We start from the raw sequence: 17,453 nt of genomic DNA on the forward strand, positions 1-17,453 counted from the left end.
GACCTTTACAAATATATAATTCAGTGGTATTTAAATATAGATAGAAAGAATATATTCCTCCAAATATATAATTTAGGGAAATAAATATTTGTATGTTCCTGCTACCATTGTTTTTCATCGAAAAGTATCTGTACCATAAAAATAATAAGAAGGAAACTTCCTCTGTAAATCCATGTTTCCCCAGAAATCTGTAAGGTGTTGGAAAATGATAAGACTCGATTTCAAAATTTTGGTTTTCTCAGATAATTTTGTTTTTTTTTATTCATTTTTAAATGTCTTTGCTTTGTGTTGGTTGTTCATGTACCATTTTTGTTTGCTTAGATAATAACGTTTAATTTTAATACAATTAATAATACAATAATACATTGATGTACGTTCTTTTCCTCGCGTTTGGGCTACACTGAGACTATAACGAAATTGGCTGGGATATTTACAATTTGAGAGGGTTAATCTTTTAAAACTAGAAGCTACATTTTAAGTGGTTGCTGATGCTCGTACGAAAAAAACAACAAGGAGGAGGCGCTCTCTCAATGCTTAAAACTAAATAAAATTAATTTACAATTACTTTCTTGTGGTGCTGCCTTAAATCCAGTGAGTGCGCGAAATAAATTATAGCTTTAGTTTGTATATTGGCTAGGAATGATGCGTGTCTGTCTTATGTCCTAGGTCTGAAGTGCGCGAAGATTGTACTAGGATTAAGCGGAGTTAAGTGTTTGGAGGATTGGCTTACTTAGAGCTTTTGAAGATTTAAAACCAGTGGATCACTTTGGGAATGCTTCAACAATTGTACTCTACTCTGTACTCTACCCTAATGGAGCTGGCCCTAATAGAGCACCGGGACGGGTCTCCTCAGAGCGCTGTCCATGGAGCCGTCCATGCCGTTGGGCGTTATGGTGCCGGGCGAGGATCCCGGGGAGGACGTCGACGAGGATGTGTACAGTCCGGCGGCGTTGGCGGAGTGGGCGGCGTACAGAGAGGGCGCCGAGATACCGGAGTAGATGCCCGAGTAGAAGCTGCTCAGCGAGGTGGGCGGTAGCTGGGGCGGGGCCTGACCCTGGGCCTCCAGCACCTTGTGGCTGTGACTGTTGTTGTGGTTATTCACCGCCGCCGCTGCCGCCGCCTGTGACTGGTGGAGCTTGGACAGGGCCAAGGGATCGAAGCCGCCGAAGTATGGCACCGGGTACGGCTGGTCCAGGTGGTGCGAGGGTGCAAAGTACGGCGGCAACTGGTGGAACGGATTGTAGCCGCCGGCGCCAGCTCCTGCACCCGCGCCCAGCTTCTGCTGTCCCATCATCTGCTGGCCCTGCATCTGAAGTCCTCCCTGCGGTCCGGCTGTGAGTGGGTTCTTGGGCTTACGGCGCGGGCGGTACTTGTAGTCTGGGTGCTCCTTCATGTGCAGCGCCCTCAGACGCTTGGCCTCGTCGATGAACGGCCGCTTCTCGGACTCCGCCAGCAACTTCCACTCGGCTCCCAAGCGCTTCGAGATCTCGGAGTTGTGCATCTTGGGGTTGTCCTTGGCGATCTGGCGGCGCTGCAGGCGGGACCACACCATAAATGCGTTCATCGGCCGCTTGATGTGCCCCTCCTGGCCGGGCGAGGTGGCCAGGCTGTGCATTCCAGAGGACTGGTGGCCGGCTCCGGAGCCGGAGTTGCTGCCCAGGCTGCTCTGGCTGCCCAGACTCCCGGCAGAGCCGATGGAGCTGTTCGGGGAGAGGGTCTGCTGGGCGGACACCGCCTGGTGCATGTGATGGGAGCCCATGTGGCCGGATGACATGTGGTGGCCCATGTTGGACCCGACGTTGCTGCCGCCGGGCGATCCGCCCATGGCCGCCAGGCTCTGGGAGTAGTGCAGCACGCGCTTGATGTCCATGTCCATGCCGGGGCTCAGCTGCAACTGGCCCTGGGGCGCGTAGTCGCCCGGCGCGGGCAGATCCAGACCTTGGGCCTGGCCCAAGTGGAAGCCGTAGTTCGGGTGCGTGGATAAGGTGGCCATATCTGTGGCTGGGAACACTTTCCTTGCGGTATTCACTTGGTTAACACACTTCACTTCGCTCACAATGTCTGTGGTTGTGCAGTTCTAATGTTCTGTTTCTGTTTTCTATATTTCGCGTAACTGGTCTTATCGCTATGTCCGCTGCTGTATTCTGTGTTCAACTGTTTTTGCTTTGCTTGCGCTCTTGCTAGTGCTTCTGCTCGGCTCAACGGTTATTTTTTGAATGATTCGTATGTCGCTCAATTGAGACCGACACGACCGGAGCCAAATCGAAACCTCTCTCTTCGGTGCTAACCCTGCCAGGTATGCTGCGAGCGCCAGAGCGGGACGGATGCTAGGTCTGTTACCTGGGAGAGAGCTGCGCCGTCGCGCGCTCTCACTCGCTCGCCCGCTCGCCGACCATCGCTCCTTCTCTCTTTGGTTTGGGCCATTGTTCGAGCCCGGTTGTTGGCTTTGTTCCATTGGCTCCTTTATCTCGGTTATAGTTGTTCGCATTGAGGGTGTGTTCAATAGAAGAGCTGAATAGAGGCAAAAGCCAGGCAGCCGTTCGGCTCTGCTTCGTGTTGTTCGATTTACTGCTCTCTCTCTGGTGCCGTTCTTGTTGCCGGGCTCTCATTCCAGCGGGCGAGAGAGAGAGGGAAAGTGAGCGGGAGCCGGAGCCTGGGAGCACATTGATTTTCGCACAGTGGGCACACAATTTCCGTTATTGTTTTGCACAGCGACGTTGCACTTCCGCAACTTGCATGCGGCCAGAAAGAGAGACTGATAGCGGGCGAGAGAGGGAGCGCGAGTCTGCCTCCCCGTGAGTGTGTGAGTGCCAGTGTGTGTGTTGGGCCAATCACAATGGGCGCTTGGTGTGAATTTTTGTCCATTGTGGGTGTCTGTGTTCGGCTATATACAGCTCTCTATGTGAACTGTGCGCGTGTTCCTCGGCCTGGGAGTGTGTGTGTGTGTGTGAAAGGACTTTTTAGTTTGTGAAAAGGACATGGAAACACGCTTTCCATTCTCTGGCCCCGCTCTCCATTCTCGCATTCTTTCATTTCGCCCGCCATTCTTCGCCATTCTTTTCCGTTCCCTTTTTTCACTTCTTCCTGGCCGCTCCAAAAAGGATATTACTGCAATTATTTACTTATTTGGCCATAGAAAAGCGAGCGAGAATAAAGGGAGAGTGGAAGTGAGGCAAATCTTTGCCCAGATTCAGAGGCCCAGAGGAGCTTGATTACAAAAGTCGCTTGGCCCCTATTATTTAAAATAAACGACACAAAAGCCTTAAAATATAAATATAATTTTATTAAGGTGTCAGTATGTATGTAAATATAGAAAGTTATTTTAACATAAATAATCTTTAAAGTATTTCTGCCTTAAGAATAAACATTTGAGAATGAAGATAGTATATCCTTCGTTAGATGTAAATATTTTTGCATTTTTATTCCATAAATTCCAAACCCCATAACCTTAAAACCAAAGCTAGTCCAACCCATTCTCTTTTCTCTTTCTCTTTCCTTTTCTACCACCCACTCACTCGCACACGCACACCAGCACGCAGAGCTTAGTGCAATTTCCAATTGCATTTACAAAGCTCTTATACCTGGCCCATACATAGCGTAAGAGCATAAAAAGCTTTCAGCGTTCTCAACGTTCCTTTGTGTCTGCTTTCGCCCAAAAAAAAAAGAAAGAGGACGAAAGGACAACGGTAACAACAACGGGACTGAAATAATAATGAAAGAAAAAAACTGTTGTACGTTGTGTAATGGAAAAAGTTTTGCTCGGGCCACATTTCCTTTTCTAAGTATTCAGCATTTCACTTAGCAGACGAGGACACTAAGTGAGTGATAATGGCGCAGGGAGTGAGAGAAATCCACGAAAATATACATTTAGCGGCTTTTGCTTTCTGGGACTTGAATGCCATTTATGATTTTTCTGAATCTGTGGTCCTATTTCTCATTTTCAGCGAAATGTATTGTATTCCCATGAACAAATATATCTATTTGCGTCATGATATGTCAACATTTGTAGGTTTTTGATACTGTCTTTTATTAAAGATATTTATTTGTTGATATTTTAGCTATATCTAAAGTCAAGAATTGTTTAATATTTAGAATATATATAGAGATATTTATTTAGAAGAGTGATTTTAAAGAATTTCAAAACTTAGTAAAACAGAAACTTGATTACTTTTTATAACCAAGGTGGAACCTGAATTGTTTAAAATTTTGAGGACGTTAGAAATTAGGCAGATTTAGAAATCTCTATTCTAACATTACGGTTTTTTAAAATAAAGACAAACTATCGTTTATGATATAATAATACATAAAGTACTTTATTATAAAGAACATTTAAATGAAGATACAAAAATTCTTTTTTCGATTATAATTAGAATAATATTTTTGTTATATACATATGTATATATTTTAAATATATATATTGTAAAATGTAAAATTTTTAAGCAATTAACATTGACAGATAAGCGCTTAAGTATTATTAATAAACATATTTTGAAAACTGGTTAGTAATTATTAAAAATATTTCAACCTTTCAATTTAGCTTATGATTTTTTCCTCCCTGTTTACTTGCAAAGAATATGAAAATTTTTATAATTTTAAATACTCCTCGCTACTAGCATGATTGATATTGATTTATATGATTCCCAAAACCGATTAATTTACAGTTAAATTCCATATATAGATAGTCTTTTTCGATGAACCGGACCAACTTTGTCTTTAAAAAATTTGAAGAAATATAATACTTTCATCGATTTTCAATACAGGATGTATTAAGATCAACATCGTCTCCGAGATATACAAAGCTATATTTATACGTCAATCTCTAAAAATGTTGATATCTTCTATGCTTTAAATAAAAATTCGTAATAGACCTCAAGTCATTATATTTTTTGAAATCGACTTGGGCAAATTACACAAAGTTTGCCTCTCTGAAGTTACCTTCATTACTTGTCATACCCTTGCAGGTATTATAATTTTATTCATTATTCTTATTCTTAATCAGCTTCAACACCCGAGATCTAAAAGCAGCCTTCGGCTTGAGTGCATATTATTATATATTATTTCTGGGGTTTTGCTAAATGCAATCCAAAATCTCTTTAATGTATACAAAAAGGTCGCAATTCATATAATCTCTTAATTTTCTTCTATAAAGTTGAAGGACTTACGTATAATTTTTTCATTCTATAAGCTAAATTCGCAAATTACAATTTTTACCTTATCGCATGATGACAGGTGAGAGTTAAGTCAAGTTGTTCCTGTGATTACTATTATCCGAAAACAATATTAACCATTATCCTGTCGCCAGAAAACACCCTCACCGGCGGTCCCGCTTAACCCCAGTTTAACCCATTCCGAGTCTCGATTCTCATTCTCCGATTCTCTGTGGAGAATGAGAGATATTCATTCATTGTTTGTTCCTCCATTGTTGTTGCTTTCGATTGTTGATCGTTGTTGTTGTTGTCACTCAATTGTCATTTGGGGAGCTGGTTTCTTTTTGTTGCTGTTGTTGTTGTATTCCGCAAATATAATTTTTTGTATTTATACTTTTTTAATTAAATTCAGGAACAATCAAGCAAATGTGCGGCTTAACAATACTCTGAATGGCGAGCATCAATGATAATGATAAAAATGAAAAACGAACATAAAAGCCAAATGAGGTTACATTCCAACCTTTGTTCGGCTGATTGAATTGTTCAATTATTAATACGGAATATGTATCATTTTTGCAAGTTATACTCGATTTACCCCCATTTAGATTTATGTACATTCTAGTTATATAATTCAGATCGTCCCACACCTGGCGTCGGCAGATGGAAAATGAATCGTTTTAGCTGGATTTTCTCACGTTTTTAGTTCGACCATTGTACATTTTGCATTTCCATTTTCCACCCACTAGATTTTCCCTTTGATTTCCTTTTGCTGCCGCTGTACGTGTCCATTTGATTGCCTCACGGATTTCGTCGCTTTTCACATGTCATTGCAGTTAAGAGCATTTTTGGCATGCTCACGAATTTCCCATCCTTTCTTCTGCCTTTCTGCTGCTCTTCTGCGCATCGTTTTGGGTTGGAAAAATGAAAAATTATGGCGCTTTTATCGTTTGATGTCCATTCGAAGGGAGATATTGTAGGAGGAAAGGTCTGGGTCCTGCTAGGGATAATATAAACTTTTGATAATCCTTGATTGGAGTGTTGTAATGAGATAACGCAGCACATGTGTGAATTAATGTTCACTGTATTCGAATTATTCAACCATAACGAAATGAGGAAACTGAGCAGACCCGGTTTAAAGAAAGAAATTGGATTACAATATAATTTTTCCCATTACTTGTGAGTTCGGATTTCCAGAACCGGGCGTGATTTGTGACAATAAATGGCTAAAAATGTCCCAGGAATTTTGCCTCTCAGCTCATCCCAAGCTCAGATCATTAGAGGAACAAAACGGACCATTCTTCGGCGAAAAGGACTGTATGGGACTCCAGAAAAGAAGGACGCTCACATGTGCCGTCGACTTCCGTTTCGGCTTCACCTGATGCAAACCGGTTCTCGTAGTGTCATGGCTGTTGCACAATCCCTACAACTTTTGTATCCGTTCGGTGCACCCATTGTCCTGCCCCCATTCACAGAAAAACTCGAGGAAACAATCTCGTTGTTTACCGATTTGTACAGAACACTATTTCCGGGGTCAGCTATTGTTAAACACAAGACTGATAATATTTCGCAATATCATCCCGGGAAGAACAATTCACCGAGCAACTTGCGGTGTTTGCCAAAAGGATAATTGCTTTGTGAAAAACATGTGTAAGCCCGCGTCGAGTTGCCCAGCCCTGGATGAATGTGGGAAAATGCCAGGCAAATCCAATTGTCGGAGCTGTCAGAGCGTAGGTCTTCGATGGCCACTCATAATCCATGCTCGATTAGAGACCATTGCGGTTCCAGGTCCTAGATGTCATAACAGATTAACCCAGCAACCTTCACACATTCCCCCGCAGCTCCTTCGCCGCCTTCTCGGCCTCCATTGTTCTTGGCCGATGCCACTTGGACTAAACGATGTTAATTTCTTAAACGAAGTTCGAGTGGCGGCCCGGTGGGGTTAACTTACGACTCTGCCTGGGATCTTGTCCTTCGCCGAGGCCTTTTTCACTCGCCTGTAATCGAAACGAGCCACTTAACGAACCGCCGCGATCCTTGAGTCAAATTTCTTTATGCCTCGTTTTCATATTTCATTTCATTTCCATTCTTTTTGCATACTTTTCTCCTTGCCATTTTAGGGGTTGACTTCAAAGGGAGGGGGCAAGTATTTAAATAATAAGAGCCTCGATACACTGGGGAATAAGTAGGGGTATAAATCTTAGACATGGAATTTAATGTAATAAAAATCTTGCAATACTAACCCTTAATCCTTCGACTAGTTCTCTCCTTTGTGGGAGAGTTTTTCCTTCTTTTAAATGATTGTTTCCTTAAGTTTGATCCTTATTTTCCCCCAGTGCAGGCATAATTTTTGTTGTCGCTCCTCTCCGAGCAAATCGTCGCCGTCAAAGTGCCCACTCGAGGCGACTTCTGCTCAAGTGGGTCCCGACCAGGCCAGCGGAGTGGAGTGCCTAGGATTCTGGAACCGAATGGAGAAGAGGTGAGTTTCCTTCCGGGCTGGCGTGCCGAATCCCACGGTGTGTGTTTACGACCAACAAGCACAGTTGGAACGGTCTCAGCAGTCCTGGGTACAGCTTGATTTCCTGGATTAGCTGCCGAAAAATCAGAAATTTGTGTCCAAATTTTAGGCTTTTGTGGCCCGAGGGCAAAAAGAATCACCAATGTTTTCGGGGGCGAAGTGGGCGTGTTCCCAGTGAAACCGCAGCCAAATGAGGTCCACTCCACCTGATGGGGGGAGAGGCTGTCAAAGGCAGTTTTCCAGCCCCGCAGGATGTGACGATGTGAATCGCTTTGACAGCCTGCAATCTTGTGCCTTGATTGGTAAACGCCTTCTCTGGTTTTTAGCGGTTTTTCAACTTTAAATAATACAGTAATGATCAAGGACTTCAATTGCAATTCTCACTTATCAAATAGTTACAGATTTGTAGCAATAAAACCAAATACTTATAATAATGTTTAAACATTTTACTTAAAACATTGATTGTTTTAGAGAAAGGTAAGTTCAATTGCTTTAAAGATGTCCTTAAACACCTTTTAGTAATTTTATTCCCCACCAATCTAGCTTTAATTAAAGCCTCGCCTAACTGCTTTCAAAGACCCATTTCTATTATCCTTTTGGTGTTCACCTGCGCCTTGGTTCGCTTTATTTTCTGTGGCTTCTTCGCGTAATTAATTTTAGTCATTTGGCAAATGGTTTCCCTCAAAGTCAAAGGGTTTGATTGAGCGCGTTTAATGCTGCCGGAGATCAAAGCGGCCTTTAAGCAATTCAAAGACACCTTGACACCACGCCCCCTTTCTAACCCGTTTATTTGTGTATTTTTCTAGGTATTTTCTTTGGCTGAATGCAACATTTTCACTCAAGTGATTTGATTTGGCGAATTGAATTCTAGCTCCGAGTGTGTATGCATATCTAGACCAAGGCGTAGCAGAATGCCCCCTCCCCCCATCTAGATTCAATTCAATCTGGCCGTCAATCAGTCAGTCAGTCAGTCATTCAGTCATTCAGACTTGCCGGCGTCGCCGTCAACGTTTTTGTGGCCGCTGTTGTTGTTGATTGTTTGCTTAGCGTCCTCCCGCGAGACTCAAGTGGCAAAACATTATGTTGTTCAGTAAATTCAATTAAAACTTTGCGGTTTTTTCTCCTCGAATTTTGTTTTTATTTTCCTTTGCTCTCCAGCCCTCCCCGCCCCTCCCCACACCATTGAATTTCAAGTGGTTTTCAATCAAATCGAGGAGTTTTATTGAAGCGATGGGGAAGATGTTAACGAGTATTAGATCAATACATTAAAGGTGAGTTTACACATGTGCCTTGAAAGGTTGTTATAGAATACAAAATTATATTCGCAGTCATTTATATGTTTTCATACTGTATTAAGTTATAAACTTAAGCTACAGGTGGAAGCAGCCATAGCTATTAAAGTTTTAGACTGACTTAAAGGAATTTGATTCAATGTTTTTCTTTTACTATCAATGTTTTATTAAATATGCTCAGTAAAAGTCTGCCTCTTAAGGTCTATGTTGTTATTTCAGGTTATATTCTTTCTTAAATGCTTTAGAATTATATTGATATTATAGAAGGTTTAAGAGATATGCTTAACCAATTAGAAGCTCAAGAATCTTTCGTGTATTTTTTATCAGTATGACCATACGAGCCTATTTAGACAGGTTTAATTGAATTTTATAAAAATATATACATAAATACAGAAATATAAAAACCAATATATTTAGATGAGAAATATAAAAGAAAACAATATCTTTTAAAGAATTTCTTTAAAAAGCTATAATAAATAAATTGGTATTGATTTTTTAAATATAAATATAGCCATTCACATTTTCTTTAAAATTTCAAATACCTTTAAATATATATATTTTTAATTTTATATATTTATAATGACCTTTCTACAAGAGCAATAACTATAAGCAAGGATTTTCCCCTCTCACAAAGCTTCTTCAATGCCGCAGACTTGGAATGTCCTCTTCGTATCCGGTTTATCACTCCTTTATGACCCACCCTGGAGCCATCTGTTTGAGCCGTAAAAGTTCCGCTTTATGAGTTGGCAAACAGAAAAGATTCGCGGCAAGTGGCGGCCATTTGAATTAATCAAACAACTTTTATGCGACCAGTCTGGGCCAATAAAGATGGAGTCTAATGTGTCTTGGGGGAGAAACAACATCCGCTTATCGATTTGCACATCACGATAACGATTACGTAATTGCAATTGTAGCAGCAACACAAAGCCCGGAATAGAAAAGATGAAGTCTGAATTCTGAAAGGCTGAAAGGAAAAGATATAGATAAGAGGACACAAAGGACCGACACCTTGCATTGTTGGCCTCGTGGAGAGGGATATCAGTGATTGACATCAATGGGAGCGTTGTTGGATAATGCGTGGGATCGGGATCGGGAACCCAGGCGATCCGCGCGGTGTCAGGTCGGATCCTTCAGGTTCTCTCTTCACCGGAAGCGTTTAGCAGCCGTCTTTGTTGAGAGTCGCGGACAAAGGAGAACGGAGAACGGGGAACGGAGGGGGTTAAAGCGGCATCTGAAAGTGTTAAAGGGCAGGGATCACTCACAATCGGAGCTCTCTCAGCTTGACTTTAATTGAGTTTGAATAGAGCAATTTAGTGCCCGCTGCGATCGGGACTCTCATTCCGTCTCCGATCTGCGCAAAAAGTTCTCAGCCAAGTTCCGCTGGAAAAATTGTTTTCCCTCGGTGTGGCGTTAATGATATGGTGTCACACCCCTCGTGATCACAACAAAAGGGTTTTAGCTTGGCTCCTCACCACCGCCCCACACACACACACACACACACACACACAGTCACCCCGTTCTTGGCGGACAATTAACATTTGAATGTGTCACAGTGTGGCCAGAAAGTATGTTCCCAGCGCTGGCGATTGGCTTTCCATTGTGTCCTGGCCATGTAATTACACACCTCGGAGTCTGAGTCTGCGTTCTAGGTGTCGAGTTCGTTGCGTAATCACATGTTTTGGACGCAGCCTCACCGGCAGCTGTCAATGGTGTGGGCACGCCCACAGAGCCGAGTCAACGCCCACTTCCCCTAATTGTTGAATGTAAATATTTTCACCAACCTAAACACTGGATGATGAATTGAAATGATTCTAATGGTTTATGACAAATTCAAGTCAATCCTCTTATGCCAAAATAATTCCCTGAAGAATAATCTTAATATAAATACTACTCTTTAGCTTCTTATTCTAGTAAACAATACCTGACTATTCAGTATAATTTTAACAAGATCCAAGTACTTAACTACTCTCTAAGGTAAGGTAATAACACTTTACAAAATCCTGCGATATGCATCTTATTTGTCCAGTCGACTTGAGAAATTTCCCGTCATAAAAAAGCCTGAGAGAGTTGTTTAATTACGCCCTCGGAACACACACACAAACATTGTAAAACAATAACAATAAAAGCGCTGAAAGGTAATGGGACGGGGAAAATGCGAAAATGGTAATGCGAACGGGCAGTTTTTCACATTGTAGATATTCCCGGAAAATGGGCTGCTTTATGATTCTTGAGCAACATCGTTTATAGCGCAATTTCTGTGAGGGGCGTTCGCCAAATGACTTTTAAATGCCGTCTGTGATTTGGCCTTAACTATCGTAATTGTTTCGACGGGCAAGTTCTTTAAAAAAAATAACAAGAAAAAGCGAAATTTGAAAGGAGAACCCTTGAGAATTTGTGTTGTGGGAGAAGGGAAATGGTTAAACAAATGTTCAAATAAGAATTATGGTCCATTCCCAGGTGAACTCAAAAGAAATTTGGCTTTCTCCGGACGGTCTCCTCCTTTTTCCGATGCCTTTTTCTCGGCAGAAATTTCTTTGCTTTCTTTACCCGATACTCGAGAGTATGTTTAAAGTAAATTATTTATGCAAATCAAAGTGCAAAGGAGAGTTTGCAATTTATTTTGCCGATAAAGAGGGTTGAGTTTCGCATGGGGTTGAGGGTTTGACCTTTGTGGGCTCTGTTTGCACTTGTGCTTTACTTTTTTTACTCTTTGATTTAGAACTGTCAACGCACATGAGAGCTGGAAAAGTGTGCGAGTCGTTGAGTTATGGCTCCACTCCCTCCACAGGGAAATGCAAATTTACGCAGTACCCACCGGAAAATGGATGATTGTTCGAGGCTTTTGTTGTACATTTTTTCAGTCTTCCTCTTTTTTGGGGGTAAACTTTTTAAGCACATTGATTTTGTTAAATGTTATTTTGAGTGAATTTGATATCGATATTTGTTTGTTTGGGCATCCTGTCATTCGCATGCATTGACACTTGTGCCACAGATTTGTGGAGTTCCCCTAAATAAGTCATCGATTATGTGTCAATGACTGTGATAGAAGTTGAAGCGGCAAGTGCTTCAAACACTCGATTCGGAAATGCAAAACTTAAATTTAAAAATTAAACTTGGCTTTGGTTGTGAAACGCAATGTAGACTCTTAATTTATTGCATAAAACGAATACATTTTAACAAGGCTCAATAAAACTTGAACTAATTAAGTGACTCTGGCTTCTCTAGTTACACATTAAAAGTTATTGTTTTCGGAGCTATCGGACTTGGGGGCGGCGCCAAAGAATTTCTCGTATTCCTGCTGGCGCCGACGAGCACGGGCCTCCCTCTCCATTTGCCGCTTGTTGGAGAATCGCTGATGAATGCGCTTCATCTCCTGCACCTCCTTCATCTCCTCTTTCTCCTCGTCCTAAAATGAGTTGTATTACTGTGATTGTTCTTTAAAAATTAATGTATACCTACTGTCATATTCAGGCGCAGAACCAGGGCCCGTCGCCCATCCGACATCGGTTGACTATAGTGCATAAAGTTCTTCAATCGCTCGGCGGGCGGGACACTCCGCTCCACCACAAGGACGATTCTCGCCCACTGACGCTGCCACTCGTTGCGGATCTCTGCGATCTTCTGGTAGGTATTTCCCATCATGGCAATCAACATGTTAACCAGGAGCACGCTCACTATCACCATGAAAAGGAAAAACAGGATCTTTGCCTCGTACTCGTGCTGCGTGGACACCATCGCCCCGTAGTAGTCTCCAAAGTTGGTAAGAGACATCAGGAACATGGCCACTATGGACTCCATGGGCGAGGGCATCGGATTGGATTCCGCATCCTGATCTTCCGGTGTCGATGGGTTGTCAAAGGTCAGAAAAATTATATAGAAGGCCTGGGAGAAGCCCATCACAAACACCAAATAAATGGAGACGAATCGCAACAGATCTCCCATGACCATGCGGTATATCATCACTACGAAGGGACCAACGGTCTTGAAGCCACTGTAATGAATATATAGTTAAATGATATACAAATAGTTTATATTTGGAATACACAACTCACCGACAGAAGAACAGAAAGTAGGGAGCAGTGGTTAGCATTATCACAACAGTCACATGGTCATCGATCTCGGTGAGACAGGACACTCTCAGCCAGGGAATGGTCATCATCAGGGCACACGAAAACAGAAACATAACCCGCGAAGGAGCCGTCATCTAAAGAAAGCATTAAATACACAACTTCTTATTTCAATTTACAGATGCACTTACCAAATTCTCAATAAACATTTTGTAGCCCAAGAAACGAGCCTCGCGTAGAGCCACCAGAAGATATAGGATTGCTCCCACAAAGTTGATTAGTTCCGCCATAATTCGAAGCTTAGCCAAATCGGATTCGAGATTCATCAATGGACACTGGGCGTAGCTCTCCCACCAGGCAGGCAGGACCTCAACCTCAGAGGGATCATAGTAATCGGTGAAGTTCAACCAAAAGGTTTCTGAAAAGGTGTAAATTATTATATTATTTGATACTGCAGATATATTCCACAAAACATACTGTATTCGGTACTCAAAGATCCCCTTTTTGTCTGACGGTGTAAGGACTCGGAGCCATTCTGTCTGTACAGATCATTTTTAACCGTGGTGCTGTTGGCTCCATCCTCCTCCTCGTCGCTGTTGTCCGGTCCTGGTCGCAAAATAAAGCTAAACAGCGAGATCAGGAAGTAGAAGGCGAACATGTAGAACTGCTTATAGAACCGAGACTTGCAGAACGTGTCCCACTTGGTCTTGAGCAGATCAATGACCACTCCATCGAGCAGCTCCAGATGCTCAAGCTTATCCCCGAACACCACGAAATTCAGAACAGAGTCCTTGTTGATATTGCCGGTCTCCTCGTTGATGGTGTCTATCATCAGAAGGGGATAAGCGGCGCAAGTGATGCTTCCCAATTGCCAGTAAATCTCCCTCTCGATGCTCATCACATGAAAGAACATCTCCACTCTGCCCAACTTGGCAGCCAAGGTGAGGGGAGTGAGATTCTGTATGTTCTTCACGTGGATATTAGATCCCACCTCGTAGCCCACATCGAACATTTCGATTTTTTCGTAGATGACCAGCATGTGGAGAACGGTGTTGCCGTTGGTGTCCTGGAAGTCAGGATCGGCTCCTCGGGCCAAAACCAACCGGAAGCACTCCTCCTGCGAAAGGCAGGCGGCGAAACTTAGGGGATATTCGCCCCAATAGACATAACCATCGTAGTTGGTCATGGGACAGAGGGCCACGTACTCATGATCTGGTGAATCTGTGCGGGAGAATTTTGTGTCCTCCGCTGACATAAAGGCGCCACAACAGCTGGTAAGTTAAATAGAAATTTACTTTAATAATTGATCAACTGAGGGAGTTGTTTTTAAACTCACCGCTCTTGAACATCGGCATTAGCATCTAGCAAATACTTTACCATAGCCGGGTCTTCGTTTACAATGGCTATATGCAGGACACTCTCTCCGTAGTACTCGTCACTCATGTATATATCCAAAATGAGTTTTGGATAGAACTTGAGCAGTCGCTTGGCGAGATCAGCGTGCAGCGAAGAGGCGTTCAACAGGCACAAATGGAGGATGGTTTCGCCAACAGCACCACGCATCTGAAATGGAGAATAGTTAATGAGAATATAAAGTATAAGTAATAAAAAAATTAAAGTCTAAATATCTCTTAAATTCATCAAATTCATATATATTTTATTGAGCAATGCAATTGCAATTATTGAGCGATCTTGGTATATAGTCAAACTGTTACGGTTGTTACACTAATGATGTCAATAAGCCTGAAATTTATGCAAGGTAACTGAAATTTTGGCAATTTGTCTCTCAAAAGTCATGTAGTTTCGGTTAATCAATATAGGAATAGGACACTTTCAAATCAAATGACCTGATTTAACCTAAATCCTTGCAGATTTCCCAGCTTACTCACATTCAGATCCCAGCAGACGAATCGATAGGCACTCGGATTGGAGATGTATTCGGCCTCGGACACCTCCGGGCAGTAGTCGTGGATGTTGAAGTCGTCATCAGGATTCTCTAAGGCCCGGATCTCTGGCAGCTGGCGGGTGCGGGGTCGATCCCTGTTCCGCAGCAGGACCAGCTTTGAGATGGGGAAGTATCGTCCGGCGCCCTTGTTGTACAGAAAGGGCTCCACCTTGGTCTTGATGGCGTGATCGATCTCGGCAAACTGTTTCGTTTGGCAGGCCCTCTTCATCATGTCCACCAGCAGGCCGCCGCCCTTGAGGTTCACGAACTTGTAGAGGGCCTGGGTGGAGACTCCCGCCTGCTTCTTGACTCCACTGGTCACATTGCTCTCCGTATTCCCCATGATCCGATCCTGATCCTTGTGCGCTCAGTTTAGCCTGGGTTTTTACGCTTACCAATCACTTTTTGTAGCGCGACATTGCTGGAGGAACTGGCTGCTCTTGGAATTTGCTGTTTGTTATGGCGTGGTCCTTGTCCGTTGGTGGCTATCGATTAAACATTCCGTCGCACGCCCGTTGCCAATGCAACAGCTGAACTTGAGCTCCTTTACGCTGTTTGTGCTGCGTTGCTAGGACATCTGACCTGTTGCACCCGCTCAACAAGTCCAGTTCACCGCTTTGTTTATTTGGATTGTTTTGTTACGAAGCAGGCACCTTCTTACACCAAATGTCTACCTAGATGGTGGTGATTTCTTAAGGGGAAATCGAACGATTTGATACATTTTTTATACAAGATATGGTATCGAAAAAAGGGTATTATAACTAACTGGCAATCATGAGTTATGTATACAGGAAGCCATACCGATTTCAAAAAGTATACATATACTTGATCAGTATCTTCATTAGATTCTATTTGGATTCGCATGTCTGTCTCTTTGGCGATATGTCAAAAGGTATCAGCGTATAATATAAACTTTTCAATTTGAAGATAACATTTTCATAAAAGCATGGAATTGGTTTAAATTCCATTTCAGTTATATGGAAATATTATTTGAGATATATTTTGTTACATGTGTCAAAGTGTTAAAATATATTTCCAATGAACTCCTGCATCGCTTCGAAAGAATAATACAAATTCAAATTTCGTACCCCTTTATCGACATCCGGTTTTTGACACGACTAGCCCCGGAACTGCTTCATTTTCGAACTGCTTTATACTGCTTTAGAACTGCTTATTAAAAACAGATAAATATATCGCACTGCTTCTTCAAATAGGGATATTAATAAGACTGACTTTTCCAATTGGAACAATAGGTACACTGCTTTTCACATATCGTTCTATGTAAGATATGGACCCTGAAAGTATGCTACATTTGTAAAACTGAATTGCGTAGCATATTATTGGGGATTTATTCTATATTTGTTAGTTCAAGGATTTTAGATCTATTTATTTTTACATTTTACGAATATAATTATTTTTGTTTGACATTGTAAAAATGCAACCGTAAAACTCTATTACGATTTAGGAAGTACTATGATTTTCTAATTTTCGATAGAGATAAATGGTTATGGTAATAAGTACATTTGTACATTCATCAATTTTACATTTGTACATTCATCAATTTAATTCAAAAATATTATTTGTTAAGGGAATTTGGTAATTTCAACTTTCTATCTAATTTTTTTTTAATCTTTTAACATGTATTTTTATAAATAACAAACAATAATCTATGCCTAGTATGGCTAGTGCCATAAATATTTTATATTTTTATTTATTTATGTAAAATTGACAAACGTTTAGAAAACAATTGCTTTCAAAATAATAACTTTTTCCTAAGTCCTCTAATTACCGCATCGGAAATTAATAGTAATAAGCACTAAATAATTACAAGATAAGAATGCAAGAAATAATTAGATGAAAAGTTTTGATATTGATTCATGTTTTGGTAAAAACGTGATCAATTTTAAGATAAATATAAAGACATAAACAACATTCGTTAAATAAAAACTGCGCATCCATAGTTTTCAGGACCCAAAAACCGTCATGGCATATTTTGAATAAAATAAAAATGTTAAGTTCAAATAGCCTTGTTGCGGCCCCCAATCGCACTTCCAATTAGAACAATTGGAAAATGAACAGAAAAATATAACTGGTGGTATTATATACGATTTAATTAAAAAAAAAAATTAAATCGAATTAACTCGGAAAGTGAATTGCAAAATAAAAACAGTAAAATTGTTAGCAGGGTAAAATCAGCGGATCATCGCACTAATTATATGATATGATACTCAAACAAAAATATAAATATAAAAAATAATTTAAGAAGCCTTAAGCTTTGGCTGGAATATAAGATTTATCCTTTTCCAGCTCTTCTCACCTCCATCTACCCATTCCCACCCAAGTAAAGTCGATTTGTTATGTTGTTAAATTTTATTTTAAATGGTTTTTCTTGTTCAATTACAAATGTATTTAATATTATTGTTTTTGCGGCTGCATTTCGTATATTCTGTTGTTGTTGTTAACGCATTTGATTCTCGACTTGTATTG

The 17,453-nt window shown here is 41.4% G+C and overlaps 2 protein-coding genes across 2 annotated transcripts; both read right to left on the reverse strand.

Annotated features, from left to right (window-relative positions):
- Window positions 1-227: 227 nt before the first annotated feature.
- On the reverse strand, window positions 228-2,213 carry D (Dichaete). The gene has a single exon (XM_020960230.2). It carries the CDS (start codon window positions 1,991-1,993, stop codon window positions 824-826), a length of 1,170 nt encoding a protein of 389 aa, XP_020815889.2. The 5' UTR covers window positions 1,994-2,213; the 3' UTR covers window positions 228-823.
- A 9,859-nt stretch (window positions 2,214-12,072) lies between these two features.
- Window positions 12,073-15,469, reverse strand: nan (transient receptor potential cation channel subfamily V member nanchung). The gene is made up of 7 exons (XM_020960722.2): window positions 14,911-15,469; window positions 14,358-14,584; window positions 13,499-14,292; window positions 13,213-13,439; window positions 13,007-13,158; window positions 12,414-12,945; window positions 12,073-12,360 (listed from the first exon to the last, which is right to left on the reverse strand). The coding sequence occupies exons 1-7, from the start codon at window positions 15,307-15,309 to the stop codon at window positions 12,187-12,189; spliced, it is 2,505 nt and encodes an 834-aa protein (XP_020816381.2). The 5' UTR covers window positions 15,310-15,469; the 3' UTR covers window positions 12,073-12,186.
- Window positions 15,470-17,453: the final 1,984 nt, after the last annotated feature.

Source organism: Drosophila serrata, unplaced genomic scaffold (genome assembly GCF_035046125.1).
Source record: "Drosophila serrata isolate PLE 108 unplaced genomic scaffold, ASM3504612v1 contig_272, whole genome shotgun sequence".
NCBI classification, from domain to species: Eukaryota; Metazoa; Arthropoda; class Insecta; order Diptera; family Drosophilidae; genus Drosophila; species Drosophila serrata.

Coding starts and splice junctions, on each gene's coding strand:
- D (XM_020960230.2), bottom strand. CDS start 1,993: ATGGCCACCTTATCCACGCACCCGAACTACGGCTTCCACTTGGGCCAG.
- nan (XM_020960722.2), bottom strand. CDS start 15,309: ATGGGGAATACGGAGAGCAATGTGACCAGTGGAGTCAAGAAGCAGGCG. Junction 14,585..14,910: donor TCGTCTGCTGGGATCTGAAT/GTGAGTAAGCTG, acceptor TCTCCATTTCAG/ATGCGTGGTGCTGTTGGCGA. Junction 12,361..12,413: donor TTCTGCGCCTGAATATGACA/GTAGGTATACAT, acceptor AACTCATTTTAG/GACGAGGAGAAAGAGGAGAT.